The 21,082-nt window shown below is 32.5% G+C and overlaps 1 protein-coding gene across 1 annotated transcript; it reads right to left on the bottom strand.

Annotated features, from left to right (window-relative positions):
• Positions 1-3,040: 3,040 nt before the first annotated feature.
• On the bottom strand, positions 3,041-4,214 carry LOC142634038 (uncharacterized). Its single transcript, XM_075808307.1, has 2 exons — positions 4,041-4,214; positions 3,041-3,609 (listed from the first exon to the last, which is right to left on the bottom strand). The coding sequence occupies exons 1-2, from the start codon at positions 4,092-4,094 to the stop codon at positions 3,250-3,252; spliced, it is 414 nt and encodes a 137-aa protein (XP_075664422.1). The 5' UTR covers positions 4,095-4,214; the 3' UTR covers positions 3,041-3,249.
• Between the last annotated feature and the right edge of the window lie 16,868 nt (positions 4,215-21,082).

The following is a 21,082-nucleotide window of genomic DNA, read 5'->3' on the forward strand; positions in this document are numbered from 1 at the left end:
CGTTTAGACTGTGGGCAACCAGAGGTAGTCCTAAATACGTATCATCCTCCCAAGATAAAGTAACCCCTAGGAAATTCTTTAGAGCCTCTTTGGTGCCATCATCACAGCTTTTGCCAAAGTAAATGGTAGATTTATTCAAGTTGACCTTTTGTCTTGCTGCTTCTTTATATTGTGCCAAGATATTTTTCAAATTTGGGAGTAATCCTCCATAGTTGCTTCCCAATACATGAGACTTTTATCTCCAAAGAATAGGTGAGACAATTTTGGGCCTCTTGAGTAGATGGATAGGCCATAGAGGCTACCATCCACCGCAGCTGCTCTCAACATAGATGAAAGACTTTATGCACATGTAAGAAAGAGGTATGGTGATAAGGGTTCTTCTTGACAGATTCCCCATGATGGAATAACGTGACCTTTAGGCTTTCCATTGATCACTACTGAATAAGTGATACTCTTAATACATTTCTTAATCAGAAGAATCCATCCTTCATGAAAGCCTAAAGTCAACAATTTTTTTTCAACAAAATCCCACTCAATCCTACCATAAGCCTAACTCATGTTAAGTTTAAGAACAATATTACCCTCCCGACCTCTATATTTGTAGTTCATACAATGAAGAGCTTCTATAGCTATATATTAAAACATTATATGTGATAGGCATTTAGGAGTGAAAGCTTTTTTATTAACAGAGATGATAAGGGGAAGAACATATTTGATCTATTACTGATACATTTGGACAAACTTACAAATCCATAATTTTAAAATCTGGACTGGGCCGGCCGATTCAACAAGATCCAGGGTCCAGTTTAGTCCGATAAAAACCCCCCCAAAAACCAACCAAAACTAGCCAAAAATTAGTAAAAGTTGGGAACTGGGAGCTTTTTCAACCGTCCCTTTGATAAGATATAAGTTTCGGGACCGAGCACTAATAAAGAGGGATTGAAAATAATCTGAGGTAATATGAGCACTGTCTTCCGCCTTCTCATACCATAAATCGATATGATCTCTAAGTCTGTGGATTGCATTTCTTCTTCTTCTTTGGCTAGCCTTTGCATGAAAATACCATGTGTTATGATCACCTTCCTTAATCCATCTAATATGGGACATCTATTTCCACACACTATTTCTTCCTCTTCCAATAGGTTATTAAGTTCATTTTTAATTTATTTAAACACCATGTTGTTTCTTCTATCTATATTGGTTTTCTCCAATCACTCTACTCTCTGTTTGCAGGCTTTAATTTGGAACATACATTACTCGGTGTTCATTATGTTAGGCAGGCTGGAACACAACCTCCGCCGTTTGAATCTGAAGTAGATTATAGTTTTGAGTTTGAACATGGTCCTCTTCTTTGCGTTTTTTTTTTCCTTGAGAACTAGCATTTGTTAACTTGAGTTTGAACATGGTCCTCTTTTTAGCCTCTTGCGTTTTCTTACAGAATCTGTTTCAGTCACCATGTTATTTTCCACCTCACCTTCTCACTCGACCCGCTTCCAATATGCTATATATGACGAGCATTATATATGGGAATATGGGATTTTTGAATTGAAATACTTCACAGAAATTGTTTTCCTTTTCTAATTCCACTGATATCTGTTTCTTCTATTTCCCAGAGTGCATCTCCTAGGATTTGGAATTCTCATATACTACTTGGAAAAGAGTGAATAAGAAATTAGTATCTATTTTGTTCACTGAAAAAATTAGAATCTGTTATGTTCACTTGAAAATATTATTAAAAGTGATAAAAATTTTAAGTTCATTTGAATTTATATATTTGACATATGTGAATTGAGCTTACTTGTTTAAATAATAATATTTTATTTTTTTAATTTTTGAAGTGAATTAATTTGTGCATGTAATAACATAATTTCTTTTCATTACACTCATCCATAAAAAAACTACTTTTCAAAAAACTCTCCGAATGAAAATATTTGCATGTCATTTTGTCAAAAAGAGAAAGAGATAGTTCGTAAAGCATGATCTTGTGTGCTTCATTGTATACTTCATTTTTATACAGTAAATCATCTTATCTTGGAAGCAAAGATCCATGAATCTCAAAGCACTGACGATGTAAGCAACGAAATCTACTTTAATAAAATTGTGTCAAACAAATGGTTAATCCAAATAGGTCTGAGTTTTTAATTTAATTATTTATAAATTTCTCTTTATATATATTTAATACTTGTTTATTACTTTTACCTATCACTATTTATGTTATTACTTTTCTAATTTAATTATTTATAAATTTCTCTTTTTATATATTTAATATTTGTTTATTACTTTTGCTTATCACATTTATTACTAAATTTTTAATTTAATTATTTGTAAATTTCTTTTTATATATATTCAATATCTGTTTATTTCTTTTGCCTATCACATCTATTTTTATTTTTATTTACTCTAATTTAATTATTTATAAATTTCTCTTTCTATATATTCAATATTTGTTTATTACTTTTACTTATCACATCTATTATTACTTATTCTTAAATATTCTTAAATATGTGTATTATTACTTTACTTTAAAATAAATTATTAAAATATATCCAACAACTTTAAAAGAAATTTAAAATATATTTTAATTTATTTTTATGATTCACGGTAAAAGGAATCACAGATTGTTAGAAACACTTTAACAGCAATTGGTTTTAGCGCAAAATTTTGGCAAAACTAGGTTTATGTTTCTCAGTTGACATGTATACCTGCTTATTTTATAAAGTTAAAATTGTGAGCTTTAATATTTTAAAAACGTTAAATTTCGTGTCTGATTACGGTTTGTATATACTGTTTTGTTATTGATCTTTCTATTCTTGATTATTATATTAGATTAGGACCTTTTGTCATATTTGACCGTGTCTACTCTGTGTCTTAGATATTTTCTAAGCTTATCAAATTTGATGCTCTGTATCTTAGATATTTTCTAACCATGTGATAAAGTTGATTGAATGCTTGACATAGTATTAAGATATTTGTCTTACCTGAACTATTGTTTGACTGGGTTGACTGGGGTTTGGTTTCATTTGTTCCATTACAGTTCGCATTGTGTCGGCTGAGTTTATGAGCTCAGCTCTTTTAATTTAAAATTACATTAAAAACCCAAATACAAACACTTCCTCCCACTGAGAAGGAAAGGGACTAGGACAAGATATAAAAACATGCCCAACAACAAAATAAACACTGAAATCACAGAACCATAAACAAAGTGGCAACAAAGCCTTATTCCCAACACTACCCCCCAATCTAGTCCTTTCAATTCCCCTCTTTGTGTAGAGGGGAGTTAGTTTTCTTTACATTATCATCTTCTTTGGCAAAGCCAGTAGTGTGCTTCACAGCATCTAGTGCACTTTGGGCCATGCTCTTCACTTGCTCCCCAGTCTTCTGGATTATCCCACCGGTCGTCTCCTTGCCGGCCTCCGATTTCCCGCCGGTCGCTTGGGTCGTCTCACAGGTCTTCTTCTTCGCGGCCTCGGCGGCTTGGGAGGCCTTTTCTTTGGCTGATTGGGCTGCGCTTGAGGTCTTCTCTTTGGCAGCCTCGGCCGTCTCACAAGTCTTGTCCTTGCCCTCTCTGGCCTTTTCCCCTAACGAGCCCATTGTCTGGTTGGTCTTCTCCTGAATACATAAGCAACATCAAGATTGCAAATTTAGAGTCAGGAAAAAAAAAAGGCTTTTCTATGAGACACTAGAACTAAAAAGGCAATAAAATGATCCAAAGGTGCAAAAAATAGCAAGTAGAAAAGAGAATCGAGATGAACCAATTTTAAAAATAGTAAGTAGAAAAGAGAATCTAGATGAACTACATAAATAATGTGTAGAAGAAAACTATATGAATAATGTTAGTTGTCCAAATATAACTATGATTTTGCATGATGAACGCTCCCAAATTGTACATTAATCCTAACATTTTCTTTTTGCCAACCAGTACTTGACAGAGGAAACTTACAAAACATGCATGATGCATCATTATGAGTAAGAAAAAAACTACACCAACACAATCATTGGGAACCATATATAAGCACAAAAATAGGAACAATTCCCCATACCTCAACTCGGCCTTTAGTTTCACCAGCTTTGTAGCTCTGCTCACGGGATGCCATTTTCTTCTCTGAAAAGTAGTGATTGCTATTTAGCTGAACTTTGATGTTTATTTCTGAGAACTGATAAAAAAAAGTGTTATATGATTGCTGTATCAGAAAAATCTTTCTTGCAATGATAAGAGTAATGCTTTCTAGGATTGTATATTTATAGTATATCATGTACCTTACTTGATAGACACGTGTCCTATCTCTTGCATCGACGGGAACAGTGTGCCTTAATTCGGATGTGTATCTATACTATTATTTAAGGGGCTTCCCCGTTTAGATTCTTATTTTTTTAGTTCAAAAATACCCCTACAATCCTAAGTTTAAGAGACAAAACTAAAGTATAATTCGGTAAAAACTCATTTTTTTAGTTCAAAATTACCCCTACAGTCTTATGTTTAAGTGGAGACAAAACTAAAGGACAATCCGGTAAAAATGTAACTCCAACTCCCACTAAAATATTGCCTAAAAAATAGGACCACTCTCCTATTAAATTTTAAATTGATTTATTCATTTATAAATTAGATTTTTAAAATAAAAATCATATATATATATATAATAATTAAATACAGTTTTTTTTACAAAATATGACCACTAAAAAAGAAAAGTCTCATTGCAGACTAGTATATATTTATTGACTATATATCATGTACCCTACTTGATAAACACGTGTCCAAACTTGGACACCTGTTGAGACACGTGCCTTGATATGTCGGTTCTGTAAGTTTTTAAAAGTATTGGATTTGTGATTATAAAAAAAAATGTGTATTGGATTTGTAACTCAGCCTGTGGATTGTTGCCACGTCGTGCTGCAACTGCAATCGCCTACGTTTCGAAATTTGAAGTTATCTACTTCAAAAACGTACGTGGCTTTTGTTCACTACACTGCTTGCCTTCAATCCAAGTAATATATTTTTTTCAAAAAGAGAAAAATCCAAGTAATATATATTTGGAAGGTTATCTTTGGACATGATTATAATATCTACTAAAATGCCTCTACAGTTAATTTTTGGTTTAGTCAATTACTGTCCAAAACTCACGGTTTCAACTCATACGTACCTCTATCTACACACTATAGTATTTGTGCTACAGTGCTTTCGTTTATTCAATATTTCAACCCACTGTTAAAAAGAGTCAATGAGAACTTCTGCTACAGTACATGCATTTATTCAATCCCACGGTTACGCTTTATTATACAGTTATACTTGCCCCTTTTTTTTTCTTTTTTCTTTTTTACTTGCTTATATGATAATAATAAAATATTGAGACAATAAATTATCATAATATTTTCACAATTGTTGAGGTGCAAATTTTTTATATGTTAAAATAAAATAATAAAATATCATACTGAAAGCAACCATAAATAAAAATAAAAGTACTGTAAAAAAAAATACTACATCTATAACATTTTCACAATATATTCATAACAGGTCTTACGTAATAAATTATTATTCTAATATAAACTTAATTACCAATCCACAGTACTTTCGTTTATTCAATCCCACTGTTATAAAATTATACTTGCCTCCTCCTACTTTTTTTTTTTTACCTGCTTCTATGATAATAATATAATATTAACACAATAAATTGTCACAATATTTTTACAATTGTTGAGGCGTAAATTTCTTATATGTCAAGATAAAATAATAAAATATCATACTGGAACCAACCACAACTAAAAATAAAGGTATTGTGAAAAAAAAAAGTATTACATCAGCAACATTTTCACAACATTTTTCATAATAAATCTTACGTGGTAAATTTCTATATATATATATATATATATAAAGTGTGAATGAGTAAAGGAACAGAGTATTTGGTTTATTCAAGTGGCACTGTTTCGCTGGCCTTTCTTTTCTTTTTTATTTTTTGTTGTTAATTGAGCCTATTCAACTCTATTGAAACAACAAATTATTAAAATATTTTCACAATTTTTAGAGATGTTAAGTCCTTTAGGTCAAAATAAAATAATAAAAATATCATACTTAGACCAACCACAACTAAAAATAAAGGTATTGTGTAGAAAAAGAAGTATTACATCTATAACATTTTTTACAACATTTTCATAACAAATTATAGTGTTAAATTTTTATTTACTTTAATTTAAATTTCTATATATAAAAAGTGGCAATGCCAAAGAAACAGTGAATTTTGGTTATTCAATTCTTTCCACTTTCACTTGCTTTTTTTTTTTTTTTTTTGAAGGTAAAATAGTCTATGGAACTCGCTTTTTATTTTTTATTCTTTTATATACATATGAGCTACTCTAAAAAAATAAAATAAGTGTCAATGCCAAAGAAATAGTGAATTTGGTTTATTCAACTCTTTCCGCTTCCACTTGCTTCTTTTTTTTTTTGGGTAGTAAAATGGCCTATGGTAAAATGGCCTATGGAACTCGCTTTTTATTTTTTATTCTTTTATATACATATGAGCTACCCTAAAAAAAATATTAACACAACAAATTGCTACAATATTTTCACAATTGTTGATGTGTTAATTCTTTATAAGTCAAAATAAAATAATAAAATATTATACTGGAACCAGCCATAGCTAAAAATAAAAGTATCGTAAAAAAAAGTACAATATCCATAATATTATTCACAACACTTTTATAACAAAGTATATGATTTAAATTGTTATTGGTTCTAATTTAAACTTACCATGAAATTACTTTTTCACCAATAACAACTTGTAACAACATACTACTTATAATTTGTTGTGAAAATATTGTAAACATAATATTAAGACAATTTATTGTCGTCATAATATTTTTGCAACTACTAAAGTATCAATTCTTTACTAATTAAAATAAAATATAACGAAGTTATGGTATTACGAAAATGTTGTACCATTATGTTGTGTTTCTAGAAATTTTTTCTTTTTTTTTGGTTTAGTCAACTTTGTTTAGCCAAAATTCATTATTTCATGTACAATTTTCTTAAGTTGACTTTTTGTGTGTATATATATATATTTTAAGACAAACTTTAGCTACAAAATTGGTTGTAGCTTTAAGTTACAACTTTATTCAAAAAAAAAATTATTAGAGGTGAATTTTGACAAATCTACCATTGGATTACATCTTATTCTTATATCCTCCATGCTTGTAAAATTTTAAGAAAATTAAAGTGTTGGGAAATTTAGACCCCGATTGATAGAATTAACAAGTTTTAAATCCAAGTTGTTAATTAGATGTATTATGCATAAAACGTGTTAAAACAAATAAATATCAATATCATGTCAAAACTAAGTGCAGCGGAAAAATAAATAAGACAAGATATGATGACCCAGGAAAACCAATGAAACCAACCAGTTTCACAATAAAAAACCTGGGGGGGAAACCTTCCCGAAAAGTAATCCACTATAATAAAAAGAAGTTTCAGATCTAGTACAAAACATTTGTCGCTAGACTCTACAATCCCCGTAGATGAACTCACAGTAGAAACCTTCTACCGCTTCAGAACCTCTGAACTCTTCAACATATGAACGCCACCCTTTGATACACGAATCCCGGTACATGACTAACTCCTTTGCACGAATCCCAATACGTGACTCACTCACCAACTTGAGAAAGAAGAATGTTGGTTGCAAAGTTCTTCACTTCATCAACAATGAAGATCAAGAAGCACTTGGTTACAAAACCCTAAGGCGCAAAGACGCAGTAGCTTCTTCCAGAAAGAATAAGGCTTCGGTCACCTTTTGCATATGTTCTCCTTGTATTCTCTTATGTGACGGCCTCTAAAATAAGTCTTATATATGCCTAGGGTTGTAAGAAAATAAACCCTACACAAATACAAAAGCCTAGCCCAAAAATCAGATCTAAAAATTCTGATTTCCGTAACCTCGATAGATAACCTCAATAGATAGCATCTGTCAAGCCTCATTAAACCTCGATAGATAGCTATTTGTCGAGCAGCTGTCGAGTAGCTGTCCACCAAGTGTCCAGCAGCTATCCGTAGGTGTCCAGCAGGTGTCCAACTTTAGTAAACACATTTTATTCACTTGTTTCTTGGTCCAATTTTCATGGTTTTAATACTAGACTTGAACAACATGTTCTTTGAAGTATTAAACACATCCTAAATCAATCCAAATACAAGTAAAGTGCGTTTTGTCAAAGGATTAGCCAACTACATAAAATATGTCCTTAACAATCTCCCCCTTTGGCAATCCGTGACAAAACCACAACAAACAAATGAACATATGAGAGAAGTCATAAATCACTCAACTCATACTCACTTGTTGAATACAATAAAATCTACCCTAACACAAACTCTTGAAAAACTTTGCAAGAAGAGAGTTCATAGCATGGAAGACTTTAACAACCTGTATTTCTGAAACACTTTAAACAAAACTCATCAAGATATCTTAGTGTGAGACAGAAATAATAGATTGCATACAAATAAAGAAACATGTGTATAAAGAGAGAAAAGAACCAACACATGTAGAGGTAGGTAAAGAAAACATACATCATCACATATACCACTTGATAAGCATCATGTATGTAAACATGGTCACAAGGAAGAAGCTAAAAGTAGCTCCTACAAAAATAAGGAGGTAAACACTCCCCCTAACAAGATGAACCACACATCTCCCCCTTACAGAGGCATGTATTTCTCCCCTTAACTTGTAGAATCTTAAAGAAAGAAACCACAAATTCTTCAATTTCTCCATTTTTTTTGTCACAAATGACAAAGGGCACAGAAAGCTATAAAGCTTTACCCGAGAAACATAAAGATGATCAAGCATGATCAAGGGGGCATAAAGAATCCATAAAAATGTATGAATGTAATGAAACAATATGCTATGAATAACAAGATAAAAGAAACATGCAAAACATGAAAAAAAAAAAAAATGCATGCAGAGGATCTCGATCGATCGAGAGGTATCGAGGAGCTATCGAGCAGACCTCGATGGATCGAATAGCTATCGAGAAGATAGAAACTTTCTCGATCGATCCACCTAGCTATCGAGAGGTGTCGAGATTGCGATAAGATGCAACAGAAGAGCTCGACAGATAAGCCAGGTGTCGAGAGGTATCGAGAAGGTGTCGAGATGGCTTAAAAACAGTTTTTCAAGAAGGGAAAAATACAGATATGAATGCAATCAAACATTCAACTCAGCCAATGATCCAATCAATACAATTGACTCTCAAAAACATCTCTCAACAACAATCTTAAGCACATGGATCTCAAAACACGCACTCACACACTGAACACGTCTAACCAATTTTATATTTCAAAAACAAGTTAAGACAGTTTAATGAGCATACATCAACGCATGTAAACCTTGTGATGGCCATGTCACATTGTACTTGCACATGTATCAAAAGTAGCAAAGAATATTGCGTGTTGTGTGTGAAAACATCGCAAGATTGCACAAGTGTCTCTATGTTATGACGATTTGAGATATGAAAAAATCACTCTAATTCACACACAATCATAACTGTATGATGGAGACTATCACCTTTAAGGTACATTCTATAACTTCTACATTTCCTAGAAAACACGTTTGCAATCATATTTAAAGCATTTTTTTATCTTTTTGCTTTTATTTTCTTTGCATATTTTCTTTTTATTAAGCATATCATGCATGGGTATATGAAAGAGAGAAAAGAGACACCTAGTTATGTTAAACTTTTGACATTGCACTTTTGCTATGTTGAAGCATACAGATGTCATATCATGATTGGCGAGTAACAGTGGTGAGATGGTTATTTATGCCTTTCTCTTAGGATTTTCTAGTTCAACCCGTCAAAAAGAGTTATACGAGTGTTAAGTTCAAGAGATCACTTAACCTTACTCATCACAAACAAAAAGCTACCTAGCTCACTTGCTTAGTTGTGCATAGAGATGCTCATCTAAGCTACAAGAGATACAAAGTTTAAAAAACTCTGTTTCAAAGGCCATTTTAAGGTTCACAAGAACCGATGTACACAAAACACACACTATTTTTGTATTTTTCTGATTTTTCAATTTTTTATTTTGAAAATAAAACAAAATAAAAACTAAACAACCAGACAAAAACAGACAAATAACATGAAAGCATGAAGAAAGATGCATATGCATGAAAGCATGATAGAAAGATGCAGATGCATGAAAGCATGATAGAAGGGTGCAAATGCATGAAATCATGATTCCAAAAGCAGATAAGAAATCAAGCAAAGAGAGTCCTACTTAGATAGAAAGAATTAAAGCATAAGACAAACAAAAAAGACAATTAAGTCTTAGGCTCATTTCTCACCCACACAACACAAATCTTTGGCCGTGAAGATGAAAAGGCACGTGTCCTAGTATGTCTACTAAAAGACATAGAAGAATTAAAATTCTCCTGAAATTGACTTAAAAAGGTCAAAACTTTTAATAACTCTCCAAACAAAGGTGTGGGTCCTTGAGAGGAAACCTGTGACCGTTTGGACACTTGTTTGTGAGGATACAATTTAAAGCAATTAGGACGAATGTGTCCAGAAACACCACAATGGTGACAAACATGAGGTCTAACAAAGGATTTAGAATTAGCCAAAACAGTTTTAGATTTCATACATTTATTACCTTTCTCGGATTGAGGCACAATGACAGTACTTGATCCAGAAGCCGTGGAAGAGGAGAGGCCGGAGGAGACAACATATCCTAAGCCAGTCTTATCAGAATTTGGCTTTTGAGCACTCAAGACCTCTTCAAGCTTTGCACTAGACATCCTCTTTATTTGAGTTCTAGCTTGACTAAGCTCAACCTCAAGATTCTTGACTTTCTTTTCTAATGAGGTGTTCTCCATAATGAGAATCTCAACTAACCTTGTAGTGTCATCCAGTTTGACTAACAGATCAGCCTTTTCAGTTTTTACCTCATTAAGCTCTTTTCTACAAAGATAAGAAGTCTTTTCAGATTTTATGAATTCAGTGCATAGCTTATCATAGGCTTCCTGAAGGGTCAACTTCTTGGATACTTCATCATCAAAAGAATCATCACTGTCACTAGCACTCTCTATAATCACCTTATCGGTTGAGGCAGCAAAGGCCATAACGTGACTGCATTCATCCATATACTTATCAAAAGAGTCATTCTCAATGTCACTCCAAGTAGCAACCAACCCTTTATCTTCTGACTTCTTGGCCTTTTCCCTCATAAGGTAGTTTGGGCATTCTATCCTCATATGACCAAAACCCTTGCACTCATGGCATTGGATGAGGGGCTTCTCATTCTTACCCATCATAGAGGATTTAGATTTCCTAGGAGGTTTGCCCTTATCCCTTTTCCTAAACTGAAGAAGCTTGATAATCTCATTAGTTATGAAGGTTAGATCTTCATCATCTTCATCTTCACTTTCATCTTTATCTTTAGAGTCCTCAATCTCTTCCTCTATACCCATAAGAGCCAAGTTTTTACTCTTTCCACTTTTTCCCATTAAGCCTAATCCCATCTCATAGGTTTGGAGGTTCCCTACAAGCTCAGTCAAAGGAATTTGATCAATTTCCTTTGCTTCTTCAATGACAGTGATCTTGGCATGGAATCTTTCAAGTAAGGACCTAAGGATTTTCCTAACAATTTTGGATTCCATAATAGATTCTCCAAGATTGAAGGTAGAATTTACAATATCCATGAGTTTAGCATATAACTCATCAAAGGTCTCATCCTCCTCCATCCTTATTTCTTCAAAACTGCTAGTGAGTCTTTGAAGCTTCACAGTCTTTACAGCCATAGTTCCTTCATAGGTGGTCTCAAGAATGGTCCATGCTTCCTTGTCAACTTCTGTGGATGATATTTTCTTGAATTCTTCATTGGTCACCCCATAAAATAAAGCATTCAAGGCTCTACTATTGAAATTTGCCGTTGTGATGGTTGCATCATCCCAATCCACTGGCGCTTTCTTTGGCTTAATCCAGCCAACTTCAACAGCTTGCCATACCTGTTCACCTAGAGCTTGCAAAAACACTTTCATACGAACTTTCCAGTACGCATAATTAGTGTCATCAAATAAAGGAGGAATCAAAAGAGATTGTTTACGATCCATGAAAACGGGGGTCAAAGATCACACTCAGGAAATTAATCCAATCAGAGTGTACCTGCTCTGATATCACTTGTTGGGAAATTTAGACCCTAGTTGATAAAATTAACAAGTTTTAAACCCAAGTTGTTAATTAAATTCATTATGCATAAAACTTTTTAACACAAACAAACATCAATATCATATCAAAACTAAGTGCAGTGGAAAAATAAATAAGACAAGATATGATGACCCAAGAAAACCAATGAAACCAACCAGTTTCACAGTAAAAAACCTAGGAGAAAACCTTCCCGAAAAGCAATCCACTATAGTAAAGAGAAGTTTCAGATCTAGTACAAAACCTTTATCCCTAGACTCTACAATTCCCGTAGATGAACTCACAGTAGAAACCTTCTACCGCTTCAGAACCTTTGAACTCTTCAATATATGAACGCCACCCTTTGATTCACGGATCCCGGTACGTGACTAACTCCTTTGCACGAATCCCAATACGTGACTCACTCACCAACTTGAGAAAGAAGAATGTTGGTTGCAAAATTCTTCACTTCATTAATAATGAAGATCAAGAAGCACTTGGTTACAAAACCCTAAGGCGCAAAGACGCAGTAGCTTCTTCTAGAGAGAATAAGGCTTCGGTCACCTTTTGCATATGTTTTCCTTGTATTCTCTTACGTGACGGCCTCTAAAATAAGCCTTATATATGCCTAGGGTTGTGAAAAAAGAAACCCTACACAAATACAAAAGTCTGGCCCAAAAATCAGATCTGAAAATTCTGATTTCTGTAACCTCGATAGATAGCCTCGATAGATAGCATCTGTTGAGCCTGATTAAATCTCGATAGATAGCTATGTGTCGAGCAGCTATCTAGCATCTGTCCACCAAGTGTCTAGCAGCTATCCGCAGGTGTCCAGTAGGTGTCCAACTTTAGTAAACACCTTTTATTCACTTTTTTCTTGGTCCAATCTTCATGGTTTTAATACTAGACTTGAACAACATATTCTTTGAAGTATTAAGCACATCCTAGATCAATCCAAATACAAGTAAAGTGCGTTTTGTCAAAAGATTAGCCAACTACATAAAATATGTCCTTAACATAAAGATCAATAGTTATGTCATCAATAAATTGTTTAAGTTGCAAATTTTTGTAGTTAAAAATTATGCATAAAATATAAACTTATAGATCATATAGTAAATAACATCCGATTGACACAAAATTTGACATGCATATTAAGAACATAAAGAATAGAATTCAATGGTTAGAGTTTCAAAATATGTAGTAATATTTATTTTATTGAGCAAAGTTGTAACTTAAGGTTACAACTCACCTCCAACAAAAAGATATTTAGTAAGGTTATAACTTAAACCTACAACTAATTTTATAACTAAACTTTATTATTTTTTTTATTGTATTTTCATCTTTACTCACAATTTTAAGTAAAAACACATAGTTTTACACCAAGAAAAAACTTAGGATAAAAACACCTTTCATCATTTTTGTTTGAGATAGTTTACAGTGCCTCCTTAAACTTTAAAATAAAGCAATTCTCTTCTTAGTGTTTTGGAAAAGAGCAAATATGTTATATTGTTATTCTCTCAATTAAACCCTAGTGAAGGCTTATGGTTCTTAAAATATTACATTGCGTAATGTCTAAACTTCTTCCACTTAATTTTAACATTCCAAAAATTTTCTTCACGTATTTTGAGTTTTAGATAGTAGTAATGATTAGAAAGTTGGAATGATGATATAAGGTATTTTATTTGTTACCTAAAGAACATTGATTTTTTAGGTTTAAATCTTCGAAACTTATAATTTATCTAATGGAAAATTCGATACTCATGCCTTTTGTTATTATTATTTTTTTTTAAACTTTTCTTGCCTAAAATGGGTGTTCATTAAAAACCAAGCTAGCTAAACATTGTACCTAGACTCATGTAGAATGATAATGAAGAAAGAATCAATGAAAAAATTTTCATCGTGTATGGTTAAAGGTATTTGATAAAAGGGTTCAATTATAGCATATGACATCTTTCATTATGAAAATTTAAATATTGTGACAATGTCCTAGCAAAACTCAGTTGCTTATTGTTGAAAGATGATAATATTCATTGTCATTCTTAAAAGTTTTTAGTGAGTAGATATTATCATTAACAAATAAGTACTAAGAAACTATTAAAATAAAATAGATATTCATATGTTAAATAGTTATCCTAACTTTATATGTGACATATATTTTTTTATGTATATAGTTTCATACTTCTTCAAATATAAATTTTATCTTAATTTTTTCACTCAAGAGGTAGCACGTGCCTTGCACGTGCCACCCTAACTAGTTATAAACAAAAACAACTATTTTGATACCACTTTTTGCCAAAATTGTCAATAATGGACTGGGCGGCCCTATTAGCCAATCAAAATGAAATATTTCCATATTATAATATATATTCTGACTTACCATTTTAGGGTATCAGTTAATACTAGTCTCATCACATGCACTTTGCACATGTGATGAGTCTCTCTTTTTTATTTTGAATTTAATATAATTTTACAATTTGAATTTGTTTATCATTAGTGAGATTATACAGGAATGAAATTTTAAGAAATTAAAATATAGAATTTGAAAATGAGTAAATTGATGGGATTAGTGTGTGCTAGTTTTTAGAAGAAAAAAAAATGTATCAAATATGTGTGAGATATATTTAAATAGAGAGTGTGCTAATTTTTAGGAAAAAAATTTCTCTAGAAGTTTTTTTTTAAAAAAAAATTAATTACAATTTTAACCCTATTTTTTAAAATTTATTCACTACAATGCTTGCTTTCAATCCAAGTAATAAATAAAAAAATTATTTGTAATGAAATTCAGCTTAAAATTAAAAAGGACCAACACAAAATAATAATTCAATTTTTCATTGAATTGTTCAATCAATCTGTATCCGAGTCACAGATTTCATTTTTGAATTCGTCAATTCAATTTGATCTCTATCTCTCTTTCTCTTCTAGATCGAGCTAAAAAAACCAGAGTCTATTTCTTAACAATTTCAAAAAAAATTAAAATTAAAACAAATCATTGAATTATACCTTTTAACCTAAACATTTATAGGAGTTGGGTAAGTTCATCATCAACTTATATGTCTTTATATACTAGGTACTATTATTAATTTGATATGCTTGAAATTAATTTTTACCAAAATGGTGATGAATTCGTTTGAATTTTTTTTTTCAAACGATGTTTAAAACCCCTTATTTATTTTTCTGGCAATAAGTTCAAGCTTCTCCGAGTTAAAGTATAATTTTCATACAGTTTTTTTTTTCAATTCCTCAAGACTTGTAGTGTGTGTGTGTATATATATATATATCATGTTTGTTCACATTGATAACATTAAAAAAAAATTCAAGTGTGATTGGAGGGGCTATCATCTATATAAAAGAGGATTCTAAGTTGGGTTTGAATGAGACCTTGTTTTTTGAAGTCCTTACATATTGCAAAACGAGCTTGAAGGTTGATCCACTAGTGTACTGGTGTAATTTCAGTTTTACAAATAATTATAATGCTGAGACTACCCACTAAGTCACCTCAATGGCTCCATGAGAAAGTAAATTCTTCTTCAAGAGTCATATAATATCAAATATTATAATCAATATTATATTTTTATGTAAATGTAAGACATTTGGGATTTGTTGGATGTATTGTTATAAGAAAGAGTATCTAAAATAAGAGAATTTGTGTTTTGGTTAATGAGTCATACATGTAGAAGAAGAATATGGCCATGGGCTTCTAATTTCAAAGTTGAACACAACCATAAACATAAACATTATGTGGCAAAATCTAATTTCAAAGTATAAGAAAAACATAGACATAAATATAAACAGTATATGATTTGAAGAACTCTTCAATATAGTTACTTTTATAAGATCTCAATCCATTTTATTGAAAGAAATTGAATCTCATATCTCAATTATGGGATCTAAAAAGTACTATAAGAACAAAGAATGCGATAATAGTTCTATGTAAATCCAAACAAATAAACTCAACAAACCAAAACAACATTAATGTTACAACAATGGCCACGACTAACTCAATAACAATCTCATGTATAATTGTACACTTAGATTTTACAAACTTCATGCCTCAATCCAAGTAATATATTTTTCTCAAAAAAAGAGAAATCCAAGTAATATATATTTTGAAGGTTATCTTTGGACATGATTATGATATAATAAACAAAAACAACTATTTTGATACCACTTTTTGCCAAAATTGTCAATAATGGACTGGGCAGCCCTATTAGCCAATCGAAATGAAATATTTCTATATTATAATATATATTCTGACTTGGAACAGCTAATACTAGTTTTATCACATGTGGTATGCACATGTGATGAGATTCTTTTTTTTTTTTTTTTTGAGTTTAATATAAGTTTTTAATTTGAATTTGTCTATTGTTAATGAGATTATACAAGAAGGGAATTTTAAGAAACTAAAATTTAGGATTTGAAAATAAGTAAACTGCTGGGTTTAGTGTATGTTGGTTTTTAGGAAAAAAAATGTATCAAATGTGCATGAGATATATTTAAAGAGAAATGATATATCTACAACATTTTAAATAGAGAGTATGCTAATTTTTAGAAAAAAAAAATATCTCTAGTAGTTTTTTTTATTTATTTAATTTTGTTGAATTTCAATTTTAACCCTATTTTTTATTTTTTAAGAATAAGGATTATTTAATTAGATTGGGGATATTTTTGACACTTTCTGAAATCATAACTAACTTTATGAATCTTCTTAATATATAGGGATTAAGAATAGTGGCACGTATATAGCACTTTTACAAGTGGTAAGTTGTACCTTATTCTAATTTGAATTCACTATTAAAATTACTTTTTTAGCCATCAATATCATAAAGTAACAATCCTATCACTTATGATTTGTTATGAAAGTATTTTGAATATAACATTACTCTAATATTCATTTAATATACCTAACTTATGGTCTAGAATCCCATAATTTTTTTTCATATATCAAAATATAATTTTCAAATCAAATAATACACATTTTTAATCATATTGCCAATAATTTTCAAAAACCTAACAGATCAAATACCTCCACACACACAAAATGTTTAGGAGTTTTAGGAGAGAAGGGAGTTCGAGTTACAAGATTAGGAACATATTTATCTATATATTTCTAACCATCTAACAATAAAAACACCAAGAATTCCATGGTTCAACTAACACTATTATTCTAACATAAATGTACAAGGATTCACATCCTCCTCGCCAATTATTAAAAAATGTCATCATTTCATAATAATGAGGTTTATAATATCTCATTACATAAAAAGGAACCCGTTAATTCAAGATAAGTCATGGAGCTTAACTTAATAGGATCAATTTTCAAATATTAAATCAATAAAAAAATGAATTAAAATCAATAGCTCAAATTTCTCACAAAAATAATATCAAATCAAACAGTTAAATTCAAATTCCATATTGTAAGAAGATATATATTTCTTAAATACCCAAGAAAAAAAGGTCATTATTTTGTTCACTTACCCACCCAAAGCATTATATCAGCTGGAGTATGGTTGAATGGATTGAAACAAGTTGAACAAATTAGGATTAATCAGAATTGAAGTTAAGGTGGAATAAATGATGATTCATAGTAGAATTAACTAGAATGCAATTTGCAATAAAAATTATTATAAATACAATTTAAAACGTCAGTGGATTATTTATGTAAAGTTGTGATTTACAACTATGTTATATGTTGACTTTATTCCATGACAAAAATTGTTATAATTGCTTTATTTTGTTCCTTGTATTTTGTGGGATTTTATTATATTGGATTTAGTATTAAATTGGTGAAGAATCGAGCATGTATTGGATGAACAAGTGGATTTTGCGAGTGCCTCGCGAGAAGCTATCCCACAAAAGAGCAACGTGAGAAGCACATGCTTAAAGCTAAATAGTCGTGTCAGCCTAGAGGATTTCACGAGTGTCTCGCGGATAAGGCCTTCTCGCGAGATACCCGCGAAACTCTCTGCTTGGAGGATTTTAAGAGTGACTTTCTTACCCTTCACCCATACTATATATACCCTCATTGCCCACAAAAGTATGAGAGACCATTTAGAGAGAAAAGGTTTAGATAGGTTTTCTACAACACACACACACCCATATTTTAGAGAGAGAGCTACTCATTCTTAGTGAGAAATCATTCTAGCCTCTTTTCCTTCCCTCTTTCATTGTCATACATTGATAAGAGATTTGTACCCAAACACAACCCACACCTTTTCAAAGTGTAAAGAGTGTTTTGGAGTTTGGGAAGTTTTGGGGATTTTTCAAAAAAAGCCAGTGAGGCTTGGCAGATGCAATTGGGTGTATTGCGAGATCCGGAAAGCTAGACAAGACACGGTTTCGAGAAACCTTATTGGAGTAGGAGCTTGAAGGGCTTAGGTGCATAGGGTAGATTAGGCTTGGAGGGTCTCTTGCTATTCGTGTATCCCAACTTATTGTCTAGTGGATCAATTTACCACTTGGAAGGCGGCGGAGAGGTTTTTCGCTTAGTTCTTCGGTTCCTCTTCGATAACATATCAGTGTGTTATCTTGTGTTTACATCTCTCTTCCCTACTCTTTTAGTCTTCATTTTACTGTTGTTATATGATGAATATGGTTTAAAGTAGTTTTATTGTTTGTTCGCTCGCATTTACTCTATTCCGCACTTAGTTTAAGTTAGAGTAAAATCAACCGAGTCGTAATTTTTTAATTTGGGGTCTGAACAGCTCTTGTGTTTTAACACAAATCCGAGCTCTCAATGTACACTAGACAAAAAGTGTAATACATCAAATTTTGTAACATATGCTAAGATTAGTTATCTCAAATTAATTAGTTTCTTGAATATTGGACTATTGAACTGATTCCAACTTGGTCTTTGCATAAATGCATGTGCTTTTGTTTGATCAATTTGGTTGATTTTGATAGTATATTTTAATTTGGGGTTGGTCCCGTTTGGATTAAGGGAACCATTCTCGGTACTTTTGCTACTTTTCTTTTTCAATACTAATTTTTAATATCTATAACTGAATTCAATCGACTCTTATGAAGGTAACCAACGATCCGTGACTCATACACGGGCTTGGGTTGAATTTTGCTGGCAATTGCAATTACTTGGTTGATGACGATGTTGTTGTATTTCTGAACTTTCATGTGATCACAGCTATTGGTTTAAGTCTTATCAACTAAGTATTAAGAAAGTATAAACCTGTTGATGCCCATTTTGGCAAAAGGGCCCAATAAGAAGAATAAGCTCAACAATATGAAAAGAGTGAAGGAAGAAGAGCTAGCAAAGTAAGAAAAAGTCATTAAGCCCAAACGGCAGGAATAATGGTCCATGGGCCAATAAAACTCATAAAAATGTCCCAAAGAAAGCAAACAAGCCCAAGGGAACCTAGAGAAAGGAAGTAGTAAGCCCATGAGAATTATAAGAAGTGGAAAGTAAGTAAAGATGGGCCGGAAGAGCCCCAAAGAAAGGAATTGGTAAAAGGGGGTTGGTGCAAAAGGCCTACAAACCCCAAAAGGAAGAGGATATGGTAATTGGGCCAGAGAAGCCCCAAAGATTTAGCAAAAGCCCATGGGAATGTAAAAATGAAATGGGCTAAGGATGCCTAAAGGAATGAAGTAAGCCGAGAATGCCTAAAGAAACAAAATGGGCCAAGAAAGCCCAAGATGGTATGAGAACTAACCTAGTAGAAATACTGGGCAGTACGCGGCAAGTCCAAAGGAGGTACAACAAGCACAATTAAGCAATACATGGCAGAAATAACACAGTGGCTTGGCAAAAGTATCAGTCAACCCACAAACCAGATTTAAGAGAAGACAGGGGCTAAATTGAAAAAGGAAGGACCCATACCCAAGCAAAACCTAGCCTAGAGAAGAAACGAGATACAAAGAATGAAAACCTAGTGACTCATCCATGCCACAAAAGGTTAAAAATGAGCAGTAGAATGCTTAGCAAGAACCAGACAAATTTGCAAGCAATGGCAAATGCATGAACAATAAACAAGCCATGGACTCACATGGGGAGTGAGCTTGCACAAGGCTCAAGCACCACTCACTTGTACCCAGCCAATATAGGTGTAGTGGGCCATAGGTCAAAGGTAAGCGAGGGTATGGTTTGACAGTGGGGAGAAGGGAGAAGCCTATTCTTGGATTCCCGCTCAAGCTCTTTTGGGAGAAATGTCCTACTAGGATGACATACTACCCAAAAGAAAGAAAAATAAGCTAGAATCACTAGGTGCATGCCATAGGAGTTAGTAAGAAAGAATACCTAACTTTTATCTGGATGGGAATGCCATGGGGAGCAAAAAAATAAATAAAATAAGACTCTTTTGTCTGGGAATGGAACATGGCGCTACCAACACAAGGTAGTGGTGCTGGCTGAGTAGCCAGCAAACCAGTGGGTGGCCTGGGAAGGACACCCACACTAGGCCAAAAGTAGTTAAGGGGTAAAATAGTAAAACTTATCACGGTAAGAAGTATAAAAGGGTCTTAGCTGTGCATAGTAAAAGGGGGGAGAAATGTGCGGAGTAAGGAGGAACAAGTGAGAAAAGTAGCAAAAAAGAAAAATAACGGAAAAACAAGGAAGAATAGAGGAAATATAGGAGTAAGAAAGAAAATAGAAAGCAGAGAAAAACAAAGAGGATAAAAAAGTAAGAGTGTGATAAGACATGCACCAATAGGCTACTCCTTTCTCTCCCTCTCAAGAGCCTACCCTCTAGCAAGTTAAAGGACTCGAGATTAAGCTATTTAGGTCCATTCTTTCAAAGTATGCAATTTCCATAGCAGGATTTCCTTGTAAGATTGCCCATGTTGGAGATTGGTTCCCTTCTTAGACCTAAATCTGTTAAGGAACCAAGTACAACAGACTAATCCCTTTTCCCTTCTTTTATTGTGATTGATTAAGCATTAATATTATTCTTCTTTTATTGTTGCTAACTTATTTCTACCATAC

Source organism: Castanea sativa, chromosome 5 (assembly GCF_040712315.1).
Source record: "Castanea sativa cultivar Marrone di Chiusa Pesio chromosome 5, ASM4071231v1".
In the NCBI taxonomy this organism is placed as follows: Eukaryota; Viridiplantae; Streptophyta; class Magnoliopsida; order Fagales; family Fagaceae; genus Castanea; species Castanea sativa.